The sequence below is a fragment of the Triticum aestivum genome, chromosome 4A (genome assembly GCF_018294505.1).
Source record: "Triticum aestivum cultivar Chinese Spring chromosome 4A, IWGSC CS RefSeq v2.1, whole genome shotgun sequence".
NCBI classification, from domain to species: domain Eukaryota; kingdom Viridiplantae; phylum Streptophyta; class Magnoliopsida; order Poales; family Poaceae; genus Triticum; species Triticum aestivum.
In genome coordinates this window covers 25,928,460-25,954,549 of record NC_057803.1, presented here as the reverse complement: position 1 = coordinate 25,954,549, position 26,090 = coordinate 25,928,460, and the positions used below count along the sequence as shown (strand labels likewise).

At 50.7% G+C, this 26,090-nt stretch overlaps 1 protein-coding gene across 3 annotated transcripts; it reads left to right on the top strand.

Moving 5' to 3' along the window:
• The first annotated feature begins 13,004 nt into the window (after positions 1-13,004).
• On the top strand, positions 13,005-25,687 carry LOC123084897 (la-related protein 1B). Of its 3 annotated transcripts, none has more exons than XM_044506430.1 (7): positions 13,005-13,546; positions 13,692-13,763; positions 13,934-14,477; positions 14,613-14,715; positions 14,805-14,895; positions 23,842-23,943; positions 24,999-25,687. In XM_044506430.1, exons 1-7 carry the CDS (start codon positions 13,298-13,300, stop codon positions 25,302-25,304), a joined length of 1,467 nt encoding a protein of 488 aa, XP_044362365.1. In that variant the 5' UTR covers positions 13,005-13,297; the 3' UTR covers positions 25,305-25,687. The 3 variants fall into 3 exon arrangements, with proteins under 3 accessions (XP_044362365.1, XP_044362364.1, XP_044362363.1); XM_044506429.1 differs by having other exon boundaries at positions 13,006-13,546; positions 14,559-14,715; XM_044506428.1 differs by having other exon boundaries at positions 13,006-13,546; positions 14,556-14,715.
• The last annotated feature ends 403 nt before the right edge of the window (positions 25,688-26,090 follow it).

Below are 26,090 nucleotides of genomic sequence, written 5' to 3'. Positions count from 1 at the left end.
GGCGGAACCCGCAAGTTGATCACCAAAACATACATCAAGTGAATCACGTGATATCCCATTGTCACCACAGATACGCACGGTAAGACATACATCAAGTGTTCTTAAATCTTTAAAGACTCAATCCGATAAGATAACTTCGAAGGGGAAACTCAATCCATTACAAGAGAGTAGAGGGGGAGGATAAACATAAGATCCAACAATAATAGCAAAGCTCGTGATACATCAAGATCATGCCAAATCAAGAACACGAGAGAGAGGGAGAGAGAGATCAAACACATAGCTACTGGTACATACCCTCAGCCCCGAGGGAGAACTACTCCCTCCTCGTCATGGAGAGCACCGGTATGATGAAGATGGCCACCGGAGAGGGATTCCCCCCTCTGGCAGGGTGCCGGAACGGGTCTAGATTGGCTTTCGGTGGCTACAAAGGCTTATGGCGGCGGAACTCCCGATCTATTGTGCTCCTCGATCGTTTTAGTGTATATGGAGATATATAGGCGAAAGAAGTACGTCAGGGGAGCCACGAGGGGCCCACGAGGGTGGAGGGCGTGCAGTACTTCAACATTTGCGCTCTTCAAATTGTCGGTGAAGTTTCAGGTCTCGCAGCCCAGAAGATTTGTGTCTTAAGGTCTTCCACGTTTGTTTCAGAGAGGGCCCACGAGGGTGGAGGACGTTTGTCGGTAAATCTTTTGGGAGGGCACGCAGTACTTTCCACGTTTGTTCTCAGGCCTCGCAGTACTTCAACATTTGCGCTCTTCGCTTGGCCGTTGCTCCATGGGTGTGCCACGGAAGCGAAACAGACCTTGCTGTCGAGGTCTTGGATGTACTGCATGAAGGTGTGGCTTGTGAACTGCGTGCTGTTGTCGGTGATAACCCTGTTGGGCACACCAAAATGCCAGACTAGCCCCTTGAAGAACTTGACGGCTGACTATGCTGTCACCTTTCTCACTGCCTCCACCTCCGGCCACTTTGTGAACTTGTCGATTGCAACGTACAAGTACTCAAAGCCCCCGACAGCACGGGGGAAAGGGCCGAGTATGTCGAGCCCCCAGACCAAGAATGGCTAGGAGAGAGGAATTGTTTGAAGGGCTTGAGCTGGTTGATGAAGCTTCTTCGAATGGAACTGACATGCTTCACACTTGGTTACTAGTGCTGTTGCATCCTGGAGGGTAGTGGACCAGAAGAAACCTTGCCGGAACGCCTTGCCAGCAAGGGCCCTCGACCCTATGTGGGAGTGAGGGAGTGCTGGATTAGGGGGTCCTCGGATAGCCGGACTATATACTTTGGCTGGACTGTTGGACTATGAAGATACAAGATTGAAGACTTCGTCCCATGTCCGGATGGGACTCTCCTTTGCGTGGAAGGCAAGCTTGGCGATTCGGATATGTAGATCTCCTCCCTAGCTCCCTCTGATGTCTATGTAAACTGAAGGGTTTTAGTCCATAGGACAACAACAATCATACCATAGGCTAGCTTCTAGGGTTTAGCCTCTCCGATCTCGTGGTACATCAACTCTTGTAATACTCATATCATCAAGATCAATCAAGTAGGAAGTAGTGTATTACCTCCATCGAGAGGGCCCGAACCTGGGTAAACATTGTGTCACCCGCCTCCTGTTACCATCCACCTTAGACGCACAGTTCGGGACCCCCTACCCGAGATCCGCCGGTTTTGACACCGACAGGGAGCCACATATGCCTTCGTGTATCTCTGCCAACAGCTCCACTCCTTCCTCTCGGGGAATGCACTTCAATTTCACACCATTCGGCCTTTTCCTGTATAGGACGTCATCGACGAACTGATACATAGCAGACCGACGGGCTACTTTCTCCGCTTCTTCCTGCTCCTTGAGGAGCTCCCCTGTTTGGAGGAATCGGACGGTATGTTGTGTCTGTACTGCATGAAGGTGTGGCTTGTGAACCACATGCCGTTGTCAGTGATAACCCTGTTGGGCACACCAAAACGGCAGACTAGCCCCTTGAAGAACTTGATGGCTGAATGTGTTGTCACCTTTCTCACTGCCTCCACCTCCGGTCACTTTGTGAACTTGTCGATTGCAACGTACAAGTACTCAAAGCCCCCGGCAGCATGGGGAAAGGGCCCAGTATGTCGATCCCCTAGACCGAGAATGGCCAGGAGAGAGGAATTGTTTGAAGGGCTTGAGCTAGTTGATGAAGCTTCTTCGAATGGAACTGACATGCTTCACACTTGGTTACTAGTGTCGTTGCATCCTGGAGGGCAGTGGGCCAGAAGAAACCTTGCCGGAACGCCTTGCCGGCAAGGGCCCTCGACCCTATGTGGGAGCCACATATGCCTCATTGTATCTCTGCCAACATCTCCAGTCCTTCCTCCCGGGGAATGCACTTCAATTTCACACCGTTCGGCCTTTTCCTATACAGGACGTCATCAAGGAACTGATACATAGCAGACCAATGGGCTACTTCCTCCGCTTCTTCCTGCTCCTCAGGGAGCTCCCTTGTTTTGAGGAATCGGACGGTATGTTGTGCCCATGCCGGAGCCTGGGGCTCGATGGCAAGGACCAAAGGCATTTCCTCTGCCATGGGAGTGGCCGTCTCTACGGTAGGGCTTGACGCCTTGTCGGAGTTGGCTGCCCCCTGGCAGGCTCAGTATCCATGGCAACATCCTTGTCGGCAGCCCCAGGGGGCTCGGCGGGAAAGTACTTGCCGGGGCCTGATTTCCTCCCCTTGTTCTACTCTATTGATGGTTCAACGGATGGTTGAGTTAACCGAAGCACAAAAGTACCTGGTTCCACAGGTAATTTGAAGGCAGCACGCTTCGACAGGTAGTCGGCGATGTCGTTCTCCGCCCGGGGAACGTGCTCCGCTTGTATACCATCAAAGCGCTCCTCCAACTTCCTCACCTCATCTACATAGGCCTTCATCAATGGGCTCTGATAATCTTTGTTGACTTGCCTGACGACAAGCTGTGAATCACCCCTGACGATGAGCTTCTTAACCCCGAGGTCTGCCATGATCCTGAGACCGGCAAGCAACCCCTCGTATTCAGCAGTGTTGTTTGTGGACATCTCCCTGGGGAAGTGCATCTGGATTACATACTTGTGGTGCTCTCCGGTGGGTGCGACAAGCAGCACACCAGCACCAGCGCCTTGCAGCGAGAAAGTCTCGTCAAAGTACATGATCCAGTTGCGACTTGCCGCCTCGCCGGGAAGAGTGGTCTCCTGGATCTCTTCGTCGGGCGTTGAGGTCCATTCCGCAATGAACTCTGCCAAGACTCTGCTCTGGATTGTCGAAGTACTTTCAAACTTCAAACCAAAGCTTGACAGCTCCAAGGCCCACTCCACGATCCTCCCGGTCGCGTCCGGGTTATGCAGTATCCGTTGCAGCGGGAGGCAGGTGACAACGGTGATTTCATGTGCCTGGAAGTAATGACGCATCTTCCTCGAGGCCATAAGGAGGCCGAAGAGCAATTTCTACACACCGGAGTACCTTGACCTAGCCCCCTGCAAGAGGGAGCTGACAAAGTAAACCGGGTGCTACATCATCTTCTTCCTCCGCACCACTTCATCTGGTTGCACGGGACCTGTCCCGACGGCGTCAGACTCTGCCGGGGGCCTTGCCTCGCCGGCGCCAGGCCCTGCCGGGGGAATCTCTGGCTTGCCATCCGCCAGCCCCGCCGTTGCCACTGCCTCTTCGCCGACCTCCCTCTGTGCCACTAGTGCGGTGCTGACCACTTGATTCGTTGCCGCCAGATACAGCAGCAACAGCTCTTGTGGTTTAGGCGCAACTAGTATCGGTGTAGAGGAGAGGTATTTCTTCAAATCCTGTAGCGTTGCCTCGGCCTCTGGGGTCCACTCCATTGGGGCCGCCTTTTTCAAGATTTTGAAAAAGGGAAGGGCACGCTCAGTAGACTTGGAGATGAATCTGCTCATGGCGGCAATGCAGCCAGTGAGCCGACGCACATCCTTGATCCGCTTGGGCGCCTTGATCCGCTCAATAGCCTTGATCTTGTCTGGATTTGCCTCAATCCCACGATGTGACACGAAGAACCCGAGAAGTTTGCCAGACGAAACACCAAAGACACACTTCTCAGGGTTCAACTTGAGGTTGATCTTGCGCAGGTTGGCAAACGTCTCTTCTAAGTCTTGCACAAGAGTTGCCTTGTCCTTGGTTGTGACCACTATGTCATCCATATAAGCTTCCATATTTCTATGTAGCTGGGGCTCAAAACCAATTTGGACTGCTCTTGCAAACGTTGAGCCAGCACTCTTCAACCCGAAAGGCATCCATAAAAAGAAATACGTACCACATGGGGTGGTGAATGTTGTCTTCTCTTCGTCTTCTCTTGTCATGAAGATCTGGTGGTAGCCCGAGTAGGAGTTGAGGAATGATAAAAGATCACACCCGACCGTGGAGTCGATAATCTGGTCAATGCGCGGCAACAGGAAGGGGTCCTTAGGACAAGCCTTATTGATATCTGTGTAGCCGATACACAGCCTCCACTTCCCGTTTGCCTTGTGCGCCACCACCGGATTGGCCAACCACGTCGGATGGAGCACCCCTCTCACCAAGCCTGCCGCTTCCAACTTCCTGATCTCCTCTGTGATGAACTCTTGCCGTTCTAAAGCTTGCTTCCTAACCTTCTGCTTGACGAGTCGCGCATGGGGACAGACAACAAGATGGTGCTCAATCACTTCCTTGGGAACGTCGTGGATGTCGGATGCTTGCCATGCAAACACATCGACATTCGCCCACAGGAAAATGACAAGCGCGCTTTCCTATTTGCTGTCGAGGGTGGATCTTATGGTGAAAGCCCCTCTTATGCCATCCTCCTTGACGGACACCTTCTTGGTCTCTCGTGACGCAGCTTTGGATTTCCTGCTCTTGCCGGTGGAGCTCTCTGGCACGTCCTCGACGGTAGCACAACACTTAGAAGAGGTGCGCTTGCCGGAGTGGGTGCGAGAGGTCCTGCCGGTCTTCTTCTTCCCTCCCGGGACTTCAGCGGCAGGAGCAAGTGCCTTGGCGGCAGCTGCTGCAACTGCTTCCCGGTAAAATAGGTCGGCGCAAATCAATGCATCCTTCTTGTCGTAGGTAACGGTGATGATGGTCATCGGCCCAGGCATCTTCAGCATGTTGTAGGCGTAATGTGATGCTGCCATGAACTTGGCTAGTGCCGGGCGGCCAAGAATCCCGTTATAGGGCAAGGGAATTTCGGCTACATCGAAGACAATCCTCAACATCTTGTAGTTCAGCTCGCCTCCAAAGGTCACAGGCAGCGTGACCTTGCCCTTCGGCTGACTCCTTCCCGGGTTGACCCCTTGAAACGTACCCGTCTCCTCGAGGTCTCCATCGGGAATTTGTAGCCTTTTGATCACAACAGGTGAGATCAAGTTCAGTCCGGCCCCGCCGTCAACCAACATCTTGTTCACCTTGAGGTTGTGTATCATTGGTGAAACCAACAACGGCCAACACCCGACCGCAGTTGTGCGATCAGGGTGATCCTCGGCGTCAAAGATGATGGGCGTGCTGGACCACTTCAGCGGCTTCTGAGCGTCGAATGACGGCTCTGCTGCTATGATCTCACGCGCCCACTGCTTGAGCTGGCGGTGAGAAGTATGCAGCGAGGCACCACCATCGACGCACATGGCCTCTGTAGCCTTCTGGAACTCATGCTCGCCGGACTCGTCGTCCTCGTCATGATCGTCGTCTTCCTGCTTCTTGTCGCGGCCCCGAGCGGGCCTCTCTTTCTGGTTGTCCTTGCCACGGCGACCTCCTTGGCCGCCACGCTTCTTGTCGGATCCTTCGGCACCATCCTGACCCTTCTCTTTGTCCCTCCTCTCATGCTCGGCTTTTTGCTTTTCAGCAAGCAGTTCAACTTGTCGACAGTTCTGGAGGTCGTGGCCCTTGGTGCGGTGGATCTTGCAATACTGCTTGTCAGAGCCCCCTGGCTTGTCGGCAGCCGCCAAGGCCCGGCAAGTGGCGCACCCCGCAATCTCCTTGCCGGGGTCGTCTGCCTTGGCCTTCTTGGTGGCGCCGGTGTCGTCGGATCCCTCGACGGCAAGCACATCCTTGCCCTTGCGTTTCCTGTTGCGACGCTGACCCTTCTTCGTCGGGGCAGTTGTGTCTTCGTCGGTAGAGTCAGTTTCCGCGCCGGCATCTTCGCTGGGGTACTTCCTTCCCTCTTCAGCCCGGGCACATCTATCGGCCAGAATGTAAAGTTCGGCCACGTCCTTGACCTTGTTCATTGCCAGCTCTTCATACATCTTGCGGTTACGCACATTCTGATGGAATGCGCTGATCACGGCGGCAGGATGAACATCCGAGATGTTGTATTGCACTCGGCTGAACCTCTGTATGTACTTGCGTAGGTTTTCGCCTTCCCTTTGGGGAATGATATGCAAATCACTCGCCTGCCCATGAGCTTGGTGGCCTCCAGTGAAGGCCCCAACGAACTCATGACACAGATCCGACCAAGAAGAAATGGAATCCGCCGGCAAGTGCATCAACCAAGACATGACATTGGGTTTCAGGGCCAATGGGAAGTAGTTGGCAAGCACCTTGTCGTCACGAGCTCCAGCGGCTTGCATCGCGATGGTGTAGATGCTGAGGAACTCTGACGGATGGATCTTGTCATTGTACTTCTCGCTGACGCCGGGCTTGAACGTGCGGTGGGACGGCCACTGGAACTGCCGCAGCTCACGGGTAAAGGCTGGGCAACCCACCTCGTAAGGTAGGCTGCCGGAGCCTCCCGGTGCTCGGTGGTCCATAGCGGGCCCTGCCCGCCTGTCTAGCTGGTGGCGCGTATCGCGCCGGCGCTCGATGGTGGTTCGAGCGTCTTCATGGGCTCGCTCCCAAAGAACTTGGCGCTGGTCGCGGTGGGTCTGTGGATGGGACGACGCTATGGAAATGTTATCACAAACGTCATCACGACGGATTGACACCCGCGGCGGTTGGCGTGCAGGAGGAGAGTGCACCATGGCCGCAGCACCTCCGCCCCCACCGTTGGCGTGCGGTGGTTCGACGGAGCGCCGGCCTGAGGGCCCCGCTGGCCGTGGCTCGTCTTTGTTGGCGACGCCGACGAGGCTTCGGATGGTGGCTCTCCACTTATTGAGCTTTTCTGCGGCAGGAGGGAAGTCGAGGAGCAGTTGTGCACGCGCCAAAGCTTTTGCTGGCGTGGGTGGCGGCGAAAGCTGCGCGGACCGTGGCGCGCTCCGACTTCTAACCATGTTAGAAGGAGCTCTATCACGGCCCAGCGGTTGTGTGCCATTTTCGCCAGCACTTCGGCGGGCATGCTGGCTTCCTCCGTCCTGTGAGTGATGCACGGGACTCTTCCCACAGCGGCGCCCGGGGTCCCCAGCATGGTGGCGCTGCTCATCGCGCGCATCCTGAGAAGAGCACGTCGTGGGCGCCGGCGTAGGCGACTTGGAGGTCGCCGCGCCGCCTGTAGGTGGCACGGCGCCACCCTTGGAGGGCCCCGCACCGCCTGCGAGGGGCCCGGCTCCGTATTTGGATTTGGCGGCGTGCGGCTCATCGTCTCGTGCGCGAACAACGCCGCTCGCCAGGCTCTGGCTGCCAGAGCGATGTTGGTGCTCGCGGGCCGCGCATCGGGTTCTGTCCGCGACCGGCCCGCTGCTCACCGGCACCGGTACGGGCCATCCGGCTCCCGACAAACCAATCGCTGTGACCACCTTCTTCTTGGGAGCCATTATGATGAAGAACTGCTAGGCTGACTGTTAGACCGGATTTTCATAACTGCGCACCCCCTACCTGGCAGGCCAAAGATGTCAGGGGAAATCGACACCTATGGGATCCCTGGGATCCCTTCTACGGTTGGCGGGTGCGGGGTTGTGGAAAGAGCGGGCCTGACAGGAAGCACACGGATCGTTTACCCAGGTTCGGGCCGCGAGGATGCGTAAAACCCTAGTCCTGCTTTGGTGGATGTATTGAGAGTGTTCTTGTGTTCTTGAGCTAGCTACGGGGTGCAACTTTGCCCAAAAGATCCAAATCCTCCTCTAGTCGCCTCGGGCCTCCTTTTATAAGAAAAAGGGGCTGCCACAGTGGCACACAGGAGGTGGAAAGGTGTACAGTGGATGAGCCTATCCTCTGCCACCGTCGGACAAACGCATTTAATGCGCTGTCGTGCCCCTCTCACTTTATCGGGGACGACAAGGAAGCATGTCCCAGTTGTCGCCGCCACGCCTGGCTTTGACACACATCTGAGATGACGAGGCGTCATGGCGCCACGTTGGCTGGCTGCTGGGCTGGCGCGGTGGTGGAGCCTTCAGGAAGACTTGCATGCCACCACGCAGGTGCTTGCTGGGTCGGTGTAGAGGCTGTTCGTCGCCACGCAGGTGCCTGCCCAGTTGGTTGAGCTAGCAGCTGCTTGGGGACGGCGGTGGAGCTTTGGCATACGTGGGCTTGGCTACGGCCCTGCTGGTGTCCTCGGCAAGGGTCTTGTCGGGCCCCCAGCAAGGGTCTTGCCGTGGCTTCGCGGTCGTCCCCGGCAAGGGTCTCGCCGGGGGTCGTCGTCTTCTGGTCCTCATCTGATCTTGCGTGTTCATGATCTTGACAAAGATCTGCATGTCACCACAGAGGTGCCTCCCGAGCCTTGGTTTCAATGTAGTTGTTGGCGGTGTTTGGAACTCCTGGGCTCAAGGGCGGCTCGCTCTGCTGGTGTTGGGCAAGTTGCCCCGGCAAGGCTCTTGCCGGGGCCGCGGAGGTCGCTTCGGCAAGGATCTTGCCGGGGGAGTCCACCTTGCCCCTTTGTTCTTCAGTGTTTCTGGCCTTGGTGTTGCTCCGGCATCCCTCCCCCGCCCTGCTTAGTGTGGCCGTGGGCGCGGCTCTGACTACCCGTGCACAAGTAAAGGGGTCAAAAGGAGAGCCCCTACTTTTGTACACCGACATGATAGTATGGCAACTCTCAGTTAACCTGGTCAAGATCTTCCTTATGTGTGTTGTAGGGAAACAATGGGAGACACTGCGGTTTACCATCGAGGTTTGTTCAAGCAGGGTCCTTTGGCTAATAGCACATTATTGTGCAGTTGCAGGAATCATTCTAATATTTAGGTTTCTTACAATTTGGTCTTGCACATGTAGGTCCTGTTGTCAGAGGCTTAGACCCACCGTTCGACCCATTTTGCATATGAGGAAATGAGATGTCCATGAATATCAGTCAAGTTAAGAAACTCAGGAAGATTGTTACGATGAAGAAACTTGCGACGAATAACAGCAAGATCTTTGCTTACACAATGAAGAAGACATCGGTCAACTATAGGATGGTACCAACTCTTTTACCTTGTTTTTACCCCTTGCACCATTTCAAAATTTACAACAGCGATTTATGCATAGCTTCATTTTCAATACTTTTCAAAGCAGTTCACCGATGATTACCTCTCAAACCACCTGCATGGTCAAGAGGCGAGGAAGGTACTCATTCAACACCCACGGTACAATATTGAAGTTCCGCTAAAGAGGACGAAGGTTGGGCGGGCAATTATCCATAGCCACTGGCCTAAAGTTGCAAGGACATTCAACATCACTGAAGGCTCAATATTTGCCTTTCGCTTGTGCAGTTTCCCAGATGAAATTCACATGTCTATTTACTGTGTATGATGCTACTTTCCAAAGGTTTTTCACGCTGCATGTGAAACTTGGTGCTGTTGTGTAATGGCGTAACTGAGTGCCGAAGCTATCTGATGTAATTCAATTATGAAATCTTGGTTGCTTTTATACGAATATGAAATATCTGGCGTGTTTTATAAGAAATATCAGTTTGATCAGTACATGGATTATTAATAATAGGCTAATTACCCTACTTATTGGGGTTTTCTATTGCAAACGGTTACTCAGACAGCACCATGGGCGGTGAACTCAAACAACCCGCACGATTTCTAGAAAGTAGGCGTGTTCAATCAACTAACAATCACACACGGCTTCCGACAGCGAACTGTTTGCGTTAGGCCACCTTGCACACACGTTTCCACACAAAAAACTGTGTGGGATGTACATACCTACGGAAATGATTTTCTGGGATTCACCGTGTGGGATGTACATACCTACGGAAATGATTTCTGGGATTCACCGTGTGGGATGAACATACCTACGGAAATGATTTCTGGGATTCACCGTGTGGGATGTACATACCTACGGAAATGATTTCTGGGATTCACCGTGTGGGATGTACATACCTACGGAAATGATTTCTGGGATTCACCGTGTGGGATGTACATACCTATGGAAATGATTGGGTTTTCATGCATCGCCCGATCGCACACGGCCCCAGCCTGGGTCCCACGAGGGCCTATCCTCGACGATTTCTGGGTCGTGTGGAAAGGACCCCCCTATCGCCCATGCTCACTTGGTGACGGTTCCAAATGTCGTCGCGGAAAGGGGTTTTAAACCGTTTGTTTAGGATGTCGCTGTACTAGTGTCTATTGGTTATTGACTTGAGAGGTGTCTCGGTCATGTCTACATAGTTCTCGAACCTGTAGGGTCCGCACGCTTAATGCTCGATGACGGTTTTGTATTATATGAGTTATGTGATTTGGTGACCGAATGTTTTTCGGAGTTCTGGATGAGATCACGGACATGACGAGGAGTCTCGAAATGGTCGAGAGGTAAAAGATTCATATATATGACTATGACATTCGGACACAGAAAGTGTTTGAGGGTGTACAGGGTACATATCAGAGTATCGGGGGGGGGGGGGGGGGGTTACCGGAACCCCCCGGGAGATTAATGGGCCTTATGGGCCATAGGAGGGGAGCACACCAACCCACAAAGGGGTAGTGTGCCCCTAAGGAAGGAGGCCGAATAGGAGAAGGAGGAGGGGGTTCGGCCCCCCTTTCCTTCCTCCCCCTCTCTTCCCTTTCCCCCCTCCGGTAAAAAGGAAAGGGGGAGGCCAAATTGGGAGGACCTCAAGTAGGATTCCTCCTACTTGGGGCGCCCCCTTGGCTGCCTCTCCTCCCCTCCAACCTATATATGTGGGGGAGGCACCGCTAGAACACACACCAACAATTTTTAGCCGTGTGCGACGTCTCCCTCCACAGATTACACCCTCGGTCATATTCTCGTAGTGCTTAGGCGAAGCCTTGAGCGGATCACATCACCATCATCGTCACCACGCCGTCGTGCTGACGGAACTCATCTACTTCCTCGACACTTTGCTAGATCAAGAGTTCGAGAGACGTCATCGAGCTGAACGTGTGCAGAACTCGGAGGTATCGTACGTTCGGTGCTTGATCGGTCGGAACGAGAAGAAGTTCTACCGTGTTGTCAAACGCTTCCGCTTTTGGTCTACGAGGGTACGTAGACACACTCTCCCCCTCTCGTTGCTATGCATCTCCTAGATAGATCTTGCGTGAGTGTAGGAAGTTTTTTGAAATTGCATGCTACGTTTCCCAACACTAGGGGCCACTGGCGCGCCCTGGTGCCTTGTGGGCCCCACAGGCCTTCCCTCCTGCACTTCCTTGGCTCCCAGGTTATTTTCTAGGCAGAAAAAAATCTTCAAAAAGTTTCGGTGCGTGTGGACTCCGTTTGATATGGATATTCTGCGAAGCAAAAAGCAGCAACTGGCACTGGGCACTATGGCAATAGGTTAGTCCCAAAAAATGATATAAAGTTGCTATAAAATGAATATAAAACATCCAATAACGATAGTATAACAACATGGAAGAATAAAAAAATTATAGATACGTTGGAGACGTATCATGTTTCAACTATGCCTAAAGCTTTATATGTTGTCCTAGGTTTCACTAATATGGATGAATGTTCTTTAAATTGCACTTGGTGTATTGTACAATTAAAAAACCTATGGGTAGAGTGAATGTTGTGCTTATACTTGCTAATAGGAATTATGTACTGCTACTTGTGAGCTGCATTGGGTTTTTCTCGAAGAGGAAGGGAGAAGCAACATAATAGCGGATAGTATTTCCCTCAGTAGAGAACCAAGGTTTATCAAACCAATAGGAGATTCACGCAGACAAAGGTCGATAGTGCATACACACACTAACTAAATATTTGCACCTAACGCGGGCAAGAGGGTTGTCAATCCCCTTGTACTTAATTGCAAGGATTAATTCTGATGGTGACAAATATATAAACTGCAAAAGAAAATAAAAAAAAGTAAATTGCAGTGGGCTTTTTAGGATTTTAGTAAATATGGTGAATAGACCCGGAGGCGATAGTTTTCACTAGATGAATCTCTCTCAAGAACATAGCATACAGTTGGTAGATAAATTATTGTTGGGCAATTGATAGAAAAACACATACTTATGACGTTATTCATGGCATTATCAGTGTATAGGCATTACGTCCATGACAAATAGATCGTTAAACCTATTGTGTGTTTATCGTCGAAATAGAAAGTATCATGTTGCGACCGGATTCACTGACTTAGCCACAGTAAGTCCCCGCTGCCTTTCTCGCGGGATCAAGAATTGTAGGCTGAGATTTGCCAAATCACTGTTCATAGGAATTACTGTTAAGCACATCAATGTTAACCACACTGTAGCATCCGATCTGAACCGCCGCTTTTCAATCCAACCGACGAGACCAGACGGCAAGTCAGCGAATCTGAATCGAAGATACACGCAACCAGAGTAACATTTCTCGTCCGCTAATTCCGTCTGTTTAACGAAGAGACGCGCACTTATTGAAATCCAGCAACAGCCGTAGCGGGGGCGGCGTGTGCAGTCCGCAGCCGGTGGATTTGCGAATCCGGACGACGCTTTGCCCGGACGTGGATCCTCCGCAACCTCGCAGCCGTCGATGTTCCATCGGACGGCCGTCCCACTCCCCCGAGGTGTCACACCCACAGCAACCACCAGCGCCGCAGCCAGGTGGGCCAGGTGGTGCGGCGCCAGCGCGCTCGTCAGCCAAGCAGACGCCAGCGCGAGCAACTTTAGAGCGGCGCCGGGGCCCACGAGGCACCACGGCCGTCGATCGATCCGGATCGGACGGCCCGGGACGGTGTGAATGGACCTGGCTGGCTGCGTGCGGCTCCCCTTTTGTGCCCCACCGGCAAGGGGGCGATCCCCTCCGCGTCCATTCCGCCCGTGGGAAGGGAAGGGTAGGGAAGAGCAGCGAGCCGCCGCGCCGCACCACCGCCTCCTCCTCGTCCTCCCGCTGCTCCCCCTCCCCGATCCGATCGCCGCCGGCGCGGCAATATTTGGAACTCTCGGCCCCGATCGACCCATGCCGTACCACTGAGAACCGATCCCGCCGCCATCCGCCATCGTCATCCCCGCCGACCGCCTCCGCGTTTGATTCATCGCCCCGTGGAACCTGCACCGCCCGATCGGATAGAGGAGGTGTGGAGGATGGCTTCCGTTGCCGCCGACCCGCACGCTGCCCTCGCTGGCGCGGGGACGCCGCCCCACGGTAGTCCCGTCGCGGCGAAGAGGGCGGCCGCCACCGCGTGGAAGCGCCCGGAGAACGGGCCGGTGCTGGTGGCGCCCGGGAGCCCCATCATGGACGCCGACTCCTGGCCGGCGCTTCCTGGGCTGGCCTCTCCCCAGCCGCCCACACCGCCCAAGGCGTCGCCTAAGGCCGCTCCTCCCCCTTCCACTGTGAGTTGTCAGTTCATCTCAGTTTCTGATTTACTTACTATCGGAGTTGGATTTCGTATCAGTGCTTGATTCATTTATGATTTATTGCGGTTAGATTTCGTACCGTCTGATGATATTGCTTTTGCTATTGTTGGAATGGTCTCAGGTGGCAGCTATCTTGCCCGTGTCCTTGGACATCTCCGACGCTCCGGATGCTACCCCTGATCAGGATGCACTGGTACGTTCCTCCTTCCACTGTGAGCTGTTAGTTTATTTCAGTGTTCGATTTACTTAGTATTATAGGAGTTGGATCCTGTCTCAGTGTTTGATCTATTTAGGATTTTTGGTGTTTATATTTTGTACGGTCTGACCAGATTGTGTTTTGATTGTTTGTGGGAATGGTCTCAGGAGACAGTGATTTTACCGGTGTCTTTGGACATCTCTGGCGCTCCGGATGCTACCACTGTTAAGGACGACGTGACCAGTAGTCCACCAGTCCGGCGTGTGTTGATGATGCCTGCAGGGGATGACGGGCCAGAGATGCATGCTCTTATTCCAGAGCAATCTGTAGGATACTCTCCTAATGCCCGGAGCAATGGTACCGGCGTTCATCATCAAAATGGCCGTTTTGGTTCCCATCCTCATGGCCGAGGTGGCAGTTATGGTGGGGGGAGCAGAAGGGGTAATGGTGGAGGTGGTAGTCGCCATGGTCATGAGCACCATGGTGGGTTTGATGGGCAACGGCGTGGTGGCGGCCGTAGAGATGGACATGGGCCAGGGCACCAGCATCGAGTTCACCAGCCATCGTTCATTAGGGCTCCTCCTCCTCTGGCTGTTTTAGCGGCGGGACCTCCTGCGCCACCATTTGCCGGCCCTGCCACTCCACAGACACCACCTTATGGAACTGCTGCTCCACAGACACCACCTTATGGGGCGCCTATGGGATTCCCTGGTATGTTATTCATGCTCTTTGTGAGAACATGGCTTTGTGCAATTGTTATGTCACCTTAATTTGCTTTATTTTAAACAGCAGAGATGGCACCTCATGTTTACTATTTTGCCGTGCCCCCTTCGGATGGTCTTCAAGCCCTTCCTTTTGCGCCTCCTCCACCAACCCCTCCAGCCATGCTAATTTCTCCACTGGAACAACTTCAAAGGGACCTACTGGTGCAGATAGACTACTACTTTAGGTATTTCTCCGTCTTAATTTATAGAAAACACTACGCCACCACTGAGGTCATTTTATTGAGCCGCTTGCCCGCTTGCTCATTTTTTGCAGTGATGAAAATTTGTGCAAGGACATATTCTTGAGGAGACATATGGATGACCGTGGTTGGGTGCCATTATCCTTGATTGCTGGCTTTAACCAGGTTAGTTTGCTGGTTTTACACGGTGGTTTTATTTTAGAAAAATCCCCAGTTCTTTATTGCTTTGCTACTATAATCCAGCAGTCTATTCGGAAAGTCATCAATAGTCTAGTAATGTTCTGGTCACCTTCTATAGTTGTTTACTTGCTGATTGAGTGGGAGATGGAGAGTTGTCATTTAGCATTTTTTTATCCATTCAAACTGAGTTTGCAGGTTTGCTATTTTGGTATCAGTTAACATTGGATGTTTAGTAATGGTGTGGTTGATTTGCTATCAGTTGGACATTGGATGTATACTTATGGTGTGGTTGATATAACTTGGGTAAAGAGCTTTACATCATGCCTAGAAAATTTAGACTCTGCCACATGAAGCTACAGTTGCATTGGAATTCAGCTCCTGCACATCTTAAATTAGATAAATCTGTTCCAAGTTAATTTTTTATGATTCTTTCTTCCCCTGTTACCTGATCGGTGTAAGTTCTCGGGTTACAAGAAGAGACATACTCAAGTACTCTTTAAATGTAGCCGTTTGTTGTGGATTTCAATAAAATGAAATCTGGCCATACACAAATAGCATTGACACTTCTAAGTAACATCAAATAAAGAGCCTCAATCTATGCAATTATTCGTGCACTTTCGGACTCTACCCTTGATAGTTAGTTAATTCGGCGCATTGTGTGCTCCAATGCTTGGTTTATGGTGCTATGTAAGTCCTAGTTCTTTTGTCCAAATGCAAACACTGAACCTTGTGATTCTTTCTTCTACTTTTGGCAAATCATTTTCTAACACTGGCACTTGTGTTTTATTATCTGACCTCCCTGCATTAAAAAATATAGATTGTCTTAGGATGTGTGCATTCATTGCTTGCAAATGAAATCAGAACATGGAAATTTACGCCAAGATAATTTAAATTCTGGTTTGGATGCAATTGAACATGAATTGACACTTGTTCCTTCAAACTAAAGAAATTTATCACGTGCTTCTGTACTTGACAGCCCATAGTTCTGTAGTAGCAATGTTTGGATAAATGATCAGTATAGAGGAAATGAAAATTAAAGTTGTACGTAGTGGTTTGTATTGGACGCACTTGGACATTGATAGCAACATTTTATAAAAAAAATGGCGTTGTAATGTTACTAACATGACCATATAGCGAAACAAAAATGTATAACTTGCATTTTTTTTCTAGCAACCAGTAGGAGCGCTGCCTTCGCACTAAGGACTACCACCAGTGCGATAACATGAATTTAGGAAGTACATTGTCCCTGAAATAATATCTAAATTCTTTTATTTTTGAGTTATTTTTTTTTCAAGAAAATGCAAAAGATTTGCGTTTCTTTTCGCTGAAAAGGAAGTTAGTTACAAGCGTCTGAGGGCGGACGATCGGGTTATCAGGTTACAGACTCTTAATGCACATCCCATGAAGGGGGCAGAACCACTCTTAAGTCCTGCGGCTTCGGCCTTTGCCCAGAGGCAGGCTTCCTCCTTGATTCTAACCAATAGCATGTCTAGGGAGGGCGTTGTGTTGTCGAAGACGCAACTATCCCTATGCTACAAGGAGCGCGATGGATTGCAGGACCTTGCGCTGCATCTGCGGCATGTTGGCCTTGGCGTGCCACCACCAGTCCATGAGTGTGGGCTCTTGGTTGGGGATCTTCGTCGATATGCGAAGCCAGGCAACGTCTCATGCCATGCCTGCCATGTGAAAGGGCAGTGCAGCAGCAAGTGTCGTATCGTTTCTGGCGCCAGATCGCAGAGTAGGCAGCGTGGGTGATGTTGTAGATCGTGGCGAGCCAAACAATCCGCGGTCAAGCAGCGGTCGAGGTTGGCCAGCCAGTGAAAGAATTTGACCCGAGGCGGCGCCCAAGACTTCCAAATTAGCTTCCATGAGTAGCAGTGCATTGAGCCTTGGAAAGTGGCCGCGTAGCAGGATTGCGCCGAGTAGATGCCATTTGCAGTCCACTTCTAGATCAGCTGGTCAGGGTGTCAGTGAGTGTAGTGCTTTGCGTGATGTGCCAAAGCTGCAGGTATTGGCTAATCTCGTGGATGCCAAGAACGCCGTGAATGTCACGAGCCCAGGCATTGCCATGGAGCCCTTTCGCCACCATTCTGGCCTTGCATGAGCGTTTTGGGATGCAACTGTAGAGTGCGGGCATGAGCTCGCCAATAGACCGCCCATTGAGCCATCGATCCCCTCCCAAAATAAGGCGCTCATTCCGTTCCCATTGGTTGTGTAGGTAGATGTGGAGAAAAGCACGCGCTCGTTGCTGGAGAATTGGAGGTCCAGCCCTTGCCAAGCGCATGCTGGGTCTGTTCGCGAGAGCCAGAGCCATCGTAATCTGAGCGCAAGCCTGGTGCGCTCCAAGTCGCGGAATCCAAGGCCGCAAAGCTCGTGTGGGCGGCAAACATGACGCCAGTGACATGGCAATGCCCTCCCTTGGCCATAGCGTGCCCAGAACAGAGAAATCCCCTCTGAAGTTTCTCGACCTGTTGCAAGGTTTTCTTCGGAGGAGCGAACGCAAGCAACTGGTGGACCGGGATGGCACAAAGGATGAACTTGACAAGGGCCAGTCTGCCGGCTTTGTTCATGAGCCATGCCTTCCAAATGGGCAGGCGGTCGGCGACCTTGTCGACGAGGGGTTGCAGTTGCGCAGCGGAGGGGCGGCGCGTCGTCAAGGGGATGCCGAGGTAGGTGATCGGGAGCTCGGTGACTGGGCATCCCAAGCTGGATATGGACTCGGTGGTCTGGTCCCCATGCAGGACCGTGGCATAGCTCTTAGCGTAGTTTACCTTTAGGCCGGACGCTCTGCCAAACAAGGCAAGGATCTCTTTGATCACGGACACGTCGCTCTCTGTGGCATGGCAGAAGAGCATGACATCGTCGGCGTAGAGCGATATCTTTGTAATCAGCCTCTGGGGATGCAACTGTGCAAGGATGTCAGTTTCATGGGCGCGCTGAAGGACGAATAGTTGCAGGGACAAGGAGTTGTCGTGCTGAAGCCCTTCTTGGTGCCAAATAGGGGGGCCTGGTACACCATTCATCAAGACGCGAGTGCTGGCGGAGGACAAGAGGATAGCAACCCACTCGAGGAAGCGGTTCCCGAACCCTCCTTGTCAACGCTCATATTACGATGGCTCTGGATCTCCTTGAGCATCACTCTGGGGGCACCTAGTTGGTGCAGTAGCTGGAGTGATTGCCTGACGAGCACGAAGTTATCATGGAGGCTTCTTTCGATGATGAACACGTTTTGATTGCGGCTGACAAGGAGATCCAGCTTTAGGGAAAGCAGCAACGATAGTGCCTTGGTGAAGATCTTGGCCATGATATAGATTAAGCAAATCGGGCAATAATCGTGCAGCTCTTCGGTGTCGACACACTTCGACATGAGCATTAGGAGGGCGTGGTTTAACTTGCAGAAGCCTCGGCTGCGTAGCTCGAATAGCTGCTGGAACACGTCCACGAAATCCTACTTGATGGTGCTCCAACACGCCCGCAAGAATTCAGCAGTAAAGCCTTCGGGCCCTGGCGACTTGCGCGCGGGCAGGCGCTTTATGGCTTCCCAGATCTCCGTTGGGCAGAAGGGCACGTCAAGATCTGAGAGATCGCTCCCCTCGATGAGCTCGCGACAGGTCCATCGTGTGTTTGCGCTCTACGCTATGCCGGGGCATCGTAGTGCCGGATAATGCAGCCCCCGCCATTGCGTCGTGCTCGGTGAGCACCGTGCCGTGCATGGAGAGGCTGAGCATTGTCGGTGGAAGAAGGCGGTGTTGGCGTCTTCGTCTTTGAGGTTGGCGAGGCGGGCATGCTGTCTTGCAATCATATGCTCCAGGGACGCGAGGCCAGGGTAAGAAACCTTCAGTTGTTTGCGCGGTCAGTCTTCAGGAGGCGTGAGGATGCATTCTTCCAGGGCCTTGTCAAAGTGCGCAATGAGCTCGTGTGAAACAGCCAGCTTGGCCTTGACGTTGCCTACTGCTTTGGCACTCCAACTCGTCAAGCTGCGCGCTGTGGCTTGTAGGCGCAGCATCAGCGGCGGAATGGGTCCGGGTCATGAGCGGAACCCCAAGTCGTGGTCATTTTATCGTGGAACCCGTCCATGCGCAACCAGTGGTCCTCGAAATGGAATCTGCGATGCATCATAGGCGCGGGGACGCAATCCAGCAACAACGAGCAGTGGTCCGACACGACAGACGCAAGGCACCGTAGGTGGCATTCACCATGTGCGTCTTCTTGTTCGAGGTGCACAGCACGTGGCCAAGGTGCACCAACGTCAGCGGTGACTGCTCGTTCGACCATGTGTACTGGCGCCCATTGAGGCAGACCTCCTTGAGTGCGAGGTCGTTGACGAGTCGGCGGAATTTGGCCATCATGCGTCTATTGAGATTGCTCGTGCTCTTGTCCTTGGTGCAAAGGATGAGATTGAAGTCACCACAAAGCATCCAAGGTCTGGGGCAGCTTGCTCGGATCTCTCGCAGCTCCTGCAAGAAGGCGACCTTGGCCACTTCTTCCTGAGGTCCGTAGACAACCATAAGCCACCACGGCGTGTCGGCGGTTGTGGCGACCTTGGCCGAGAGTGCGTTGGCGGTGAACAAAGGGGTCGTGATAGTCACGACACTGCTTTTCCACGCGAGAAGAATATATCGTTGCACGTTCCCTGGGCCGGGAGGTACGTGTAGTTGTCAAACTCCGAGCCTAGCGTGTCAAGGACAAAGGCGAGCAAAGCAACTCCATCTTCGTTTCTTGCAAGCATACAATGGACGCGTCTGTGGTGTCAAGCTGTGTGCGGATAGCAAGGCACCGCGTGCATGCCTTGAGCCGACACACATTCAAAACGACGATCTTGAGGCCGTGATCCATAAAAGATTGGACCAACGGGGGAGGGACTGCTAGGAGAGCCCTAAGTCTCGCACGCGATGTCAACGCACGCCGGGGCAGTCTGCTGCGACGGCAAGCAAGCTGGGTTCTCGCGATTGACTAGTGCAACGATGGCCCTTAGCACTGACAACGGGATGGGCGCCACAAGCAAGTTGTTGTATGCCTTCATCTCAACGGCTGAGATCTTCTGGTTGGTCCCAACGATGCCAAGTGTGCGAAGCACCTGAACTTGTGCGCGTCTTTCGGCGGTGGGTGGCGTGGTGGTAGCCAAACAGCCACCGGGGGGGGGGGGTGAAATCAAGAGGGTCGCGTGGTCTCTTCCTAGGCGCCGGCAGCAACACGTTGAGCTCTTTGGTGGCTGCGGCCAAGAAGTCTCCTAGCGTCCAGGAGTGAGCGGTTGTTGCGCGTCCGCGTGATCGGCGCATGATGATGGTGGGGTAGCGAAGCGGCCTGGCCCAGACCCATGCATGTTCTGACGTGCCAGCTCGGGACCGGAGCTGGTAGCCGGAGCAGGCCCGGGAGTGATTGGGCCCATCAAATTCTGCATGGGTGCCTGCGGGTCCCGCTGGTCTGGGGAGGGCGGTAGTGATCCTTTTGAGGGTGGGATCGGCGGTGTGCGGGCCAGAGAGGGGAGTCAAGATCGTGCGCCTCACGATCCATCTCTTCGCGCGCGGATTGGGTCGTGGACTTGTTCGTGCATGGGATCGGCCCCATCTTGACATCAGTAATCGGGTGAGCACCACTTTGCCCCGACATGGAGGCTATCTGTTCTGGCACGTCCTGCTTGCGAGTCTGGGACCTTGCTAAGAACGGCCAGGTCGTGACAAGCCCATCAAGGGAGGTGGCTGGTGGTCCCGTGCGATCGTCTCAGGCTCGTGGGTGGCCTCCGGATTATAGAGATTCCAAACGGATCCGATGCAGCCGCAACCATTGGTGCGTTGCCAGCTGTCCTTGCCAAGCCTGATATCGCGCCCTCAGGGGTAGCGTTAGCGCTGCCCTCCTGGCCCATGGGTAAAGTGGGCTTATCTTGCCTTTTACCCTTTCCTTTTTTGGCAGGGTGACGACGATGGTGGGCTCTAGGCTGACTAGGCCACGATAGCATGTCGTTCCTTGGCTGAGCGGCCATACGTGTCGGGCGGGACAAGCCATCCCGTCGCCGTGGCCACACCATCCGCACGGGAGGTTTGGAGACCGGCGTGCCATCCCAGGTTGTCCACCGCCATGCTGTTGGCGGCCGGTGGGCTGAGGTTCCGTGCGCCTACACTTGCGGCCGCGGCGACGTGCACGTCCAGGGCCGTGGCCATGGCCTGGGTCGTTGTCGGCCCCTTGGTCCCGGCCCGGGTCCGTGCCGGGCGGTGCGCTAGTGGGCGGGGCTGGCCACCATGGTCGGGCGACAACGGCGGAAACCATCCGCGTTGGCGTCGGAGGCTCGGTGCACCTCGGAGCGGGGGCCAAGGCGGCTCCTGACAGGCTGCCTGGGTGGCGCCGCGGGGCCAGGGGCAGGGTGCGTCGGCAGGGATGGCGGGCGACCTTGCAGTAGGAACGCGCGGAGGACTTGCTCCCCGAGTCGAGCTAGCGGTCACCGGAGGACACGAGCTCACCGAAGAGGGTCGCTCCGTGGTCGGCTTGGTCCGCGTTGGACGACGTCATGGCATAGCAGCGGCGGGGCTGGGAAGGGAGGGTCGGCTACCGACGGGGATTCAACGGCGGCGGGGCTGCGGGCAATGCGGAGCTAGGAGGGACGAGCGGAGCGGGGGCGAGCCATGATGTAAAAAATAAAAATTGAGTTGAAAAATAATATCTAAATTCCTGGGGTCTGCTATGAATATCTATGTTCTGTTACATGAACATAGGAAGTACAGTGTCTCTGAAATAATATATAAATTCCTTTCTTTGAGTTGGAAAATAATACTCCCTTCCGAAATATATGATGTTTTGGATATCTCAATATGGACTACATACTGACTGAAATGAGTGAAAAAACGCGTCTATACACATGAAAAAAAGTTGGAACATCTTATAATTCTGGACGGAGGGAGCATCTAAATTCCTGGGTTCTGCTAGAATAGAGGAGCGCTGGTGGTCATGTTTTTGGGTGGAACATGTTAAAATTCACCGTCTCTCAAAGGACTACTGCTCCTGGTCGTGTGCACCACCAGTGCGATAACATGAATATAGGAAGTACCTTCTCCATGAAATAATATCAAAATTCCTTAATTTTTAGTTGGAAAATAATATCTAAATTCCTGGGGTCTGCTATGAATATGTATGATCTGGTAATGTTGCACTTGAATTCACCTTCTTTTGCCACCACAGATTTATATGAACTTTGCATGGACTGACGGTTTGTGTTCCTTGTAGCTCCACCTGTAACATCTATGCTGGCCCACCACTTCACAAGCCGTTTTCAATATATCTTTATATTATTGTTTATTGTAGAGTGCATATGTATCAACACTTCATTGGTAGCACCTGCAATCAAGTTCTGTTTCGGGCAATTCCTGCCACTCTGTCGTGAACTGTCTGCAGTTAAAATGTTTTTTTCTGGACGGAAATAGTTGAAGACTGTCACTCGTATTTATGCAAGGCTTGGAAGAATGTCGCTGCTATATATATAGTCAATGGTTGTCACTTTAAAGGAACCTACAATTAGTTTAACTCATTTATGAACTTTAAAGTGTTGACATAGAAAAGCAAGTTATATTTTAGAACAATTTTTTTTCCATTTTTTCTTGTTTTCAACAGTTTTGGTCTTGCTCATATATTTGCTAGAATTTTACGATCCCTAAAAGCTGCCGTTCTGGACATTAGCAATGTCAAACCTCAAAACTTTGACTAGTATTTTTGATTATATTTAGATTGGATACTTGAAAATTATGTGTACATTTGTCCCAAAAAGTACGTTATACTTGAAAATTATATTTGACATAGAAAAACAGGTTATCTTTTAGAACAATTTTTTCCATTTTTTCGCTTGTCAGCATGATTGTTTGATGTGATTAAGCTTTCTCATATTGTACTCAACAAACTTAAAGTCGCATGACGCTAGCAAAAACTGGTGCAGACATCAGTAGATTTTTGTCTCTGTAGATTCCCAGTTTTATTCCCAAGGTTGAGAATGATTGCCCTTTCCTATTGTGTATCCAGAATACCATCTCCATGACTCCATCTTCTTGTCATGTTGACCTGAAAACTTTTGATTGTCTGTTATGCTTGGAATACTTCTGGATTAGTCATTAGCTTGTTTAAATGTTGTGGATTTTTGCGTCATTCTGTCCTGGATGTGCATTATTTTTAATAGTTGAGATAAGCAAGACAGTGGTATGGCCCATAAGATTGCCAAGTGAATGCTCTTATTTTTCTTTTCACTAGTTATAGTTTTGCAAGGCAGGAGATCGATCTAGTTAGGAATGTACAAATACCATTTGTTAGGAAACTAGAGATCCTCTTTCCCAGCACCAAGTCAGACTTTTCTATCCATGTGTATTATGCAATCAATGAGAATTATCAACTACTAGTAAAGTTATAATCCCTGTCCCCAACCTTTTCTCCCTCTCATCTGCGGAGCCATGGCTCTAGCCTCACTCCTTGAAGCCATACCCTCATTGCTACACTCCTTGGTCCTGAGATCCTTATCAGCCCTAGCATGTGTCACTTACAATACACAAACTACTCTGAAAGTGGCTTGCACATATTTTCATTGTAGAGCTAACAAAGGGCTCGTTAAAAGTTTTGGAGATTTCAAGTTCGAAAGGGAGCCATTTCTCTTTTCTGCTACTCTATTTTGTTTTGTAGCTGCCAGGTGTATTGTGCTGACTGTGGTTTGCCCTTATTCAACACTATACTTCATTAAGCATTTATAGCTGTGAAAAATTGTGCTTGTGCATCTGTTGCTATACCCTTTTTTTCCCGAAAGCTACATCTGTTGGTATATCAAAGGGTCATTGCCTAGTAAATGTGGTGTTCTTTTCTGAGCATAATGAGATGAGACAACTCTATCCAGAGTATTCAAAAAAATATTTTGTTTTCTTTATTACAAGAAAAGGACAGATTGCTCAACTAAATTATTTTGCACAGGTCCAAAGGCTCCTATATTGTATTGGACAAGTCAAAAACTTGACTAATAGTTTACAGTTTATCTTGGATACAGTCATGCAGTCTACTGTGGTGGAAGTACAGGTAATCAATTTTCTGATGTCATTTGCCATGATTTGACTTAATCTAAAATTAAACTTAATTGGTGATGCTATAAATAACTTATAAACAACCGATTAAGCACAACTTTAGAAGGGTTGAACATGATATTCTAACATATCTTGCCATGCTGAAGATGTTGTAGGAGTGTTCCAAAGAAAATGGCTTCTCTTTCTGAACTCAACAATGCTAAGTTTGGTCTATAATCTTCACAAATGTAGATACCATGATTTAGATTCATTTCAAAAAGTTTGTATCTCCTCCTTCAGTTATGGCCTACTATGTCACTCTTTATGCAATAGCAGCGGGGCATAGCTTGTATGTCCACCTTTGGTTACAGACAACTGGGTAAGAATATTAGAGTGCATGCCCTGTTTATGTCCAGATTATCCTTCTTGTTTATCTGAAGAGTTCTATTAGTATCCTTGGTGGTCAACCACACAATGGGATCTTGAAGCAATTGCTTAGAGCATTTTTATGGTTCTATACTACTACCTCCCTAAATATAAGTCTTTAGAGATTCCACTACGGACTACATACGGAGTAAATTGAGCAATATACATCACTATGTAGTGCATAGTGGAATCTCTAAAAAGACTATATTTAGGAACGGAGGAAGTACATGATCTCATATTTCACCAGGCTGTCTTTTTTTAAATTTCATCACACATGAATAGAGCACCACATCTTCACTTGCAAAGTTCCTTTGATTAACAAAAAATTATGTTAATTACAAGTCTAGGCCGCCATTTGGCATGTCAGATTGCACTTTTAAACACTACTACAATTGGCAGCTTATTGCTGCAATTCTTATGTGAACTTGTAATGAAGGTCACTTGAATCAGTCACATTCCAGTTCACTCGCTGCTTTCCTTAGTTGTACACGTATAACGCCGCATGCTCCCTTTTGCTCTGTATTTAACATTGGTGACAAAGAACCCTGAATATGACCACTCTTTATCAAAATATTCCTTAGGTGACATACTACCAGTCACACCACAGTTCCCATTGAAAGGCTTAACTTTTTTCTGCTTTGTTAGGGTGACAAAATACGGAGGCGTGCAAGATGGGAGATTTGGTTGCTTCCCAGACCAAATTATTCTGATGGAAATTCTTCTGGTTCACGTTCCCCCGTGACATCCAACATTGATTCATTGGCGTCTCAGCTTCAATCTGTTGGACTTGAGGGGACATACTATCCTCGTGAAGCTCTCCTTACTAGATCAGCAACTTCAGTTAGTATAGGCTATCAAGCACCTACCTTCAGAGGACTACACAGCAATGGCAGTGGGCCTATTTTTGGGCAGCAGACCGAGAGAAGTTTACTCAGAAGCGATACCTTTTGATACACAACAAAGAGATGCCGAGTTTTCACTGGTTACGGCATGCTCAACTCTTCTACTTCGGATGAGGAATGAAGATCCAGTTTGTTCGGAAAAAGGGAGCATGAAAACACCAAAAAAAATTAAAAAAAATGTAGATGGACATACAAAAAAACCAAAAAACAGAAAACTATATATAAAAAAGAATAGCAAGTGCTATGTGTGACTTCTGAATATTTCATGGGTGAGCTTTTGCTTTTTCGGATATGTGTGTTATTATGTCGGGTTTCTGCTTTAATGGACAGTTTGTTCTCTGTGTATACTCTGTTATCTCAGACGTCATGACTGGTACCGTTCAGGCCTGTTGAGACCAGACAATTATATATATAAAAAAGACATTTGTAATACTGCTTTATTTTTTATTCTGCAAATTTATTCCTCTTGTGTAGTGTTTATGCTGATTTGATGGTTGATTATATTATGTTTCGGTGACAATTCTCCACAGTTGTCTCAGCATGTTGCTAAAGCCAACCTGCCACCTATTTCAGCATGCAACTGTTTGCCTACCGTTGTTTGGGAGCAACTTAGGACAACTCAAAGGCTGATCACCAAATCTTCTCTGACACGTCTTGACATCACCAAATGTCCGAGGATAACAATTGTGTGTGGACATCACCAAATGTACGAGAACAGCAATCGGGGCAGGTGACCTATTTCTAATGGATTTTTTTTTAAAGATGAAATTCATGCTAGACTGGATGATATTTGTTAAACTTTGATATATTACAACCAGAAGGGACAAAATTTAAC

Coding starts and splice junctions, on each gene's coding strand:
- LOC123084897 (XM_044506428.1), top strand. CDS start 13,298: ATGGCTTCCGTTGCCGCCGACCCGCACGCTGCCCTCGCTGGCGCGGGG. Junction 14,478..14,555: donor GGCGCCTATGGGATTCCCTG/GTATGTTATTCA, acceptor TATTTTAAACAG/CAGAGATGGCACCTCATGTT. Junction 23,944..24,998: donor CTACTGTGGTGGAAGTACAG/GTAATCAATTTT, acceptor CTGCTTTGTTAG/GGTGACAAAATACGGAGGCG.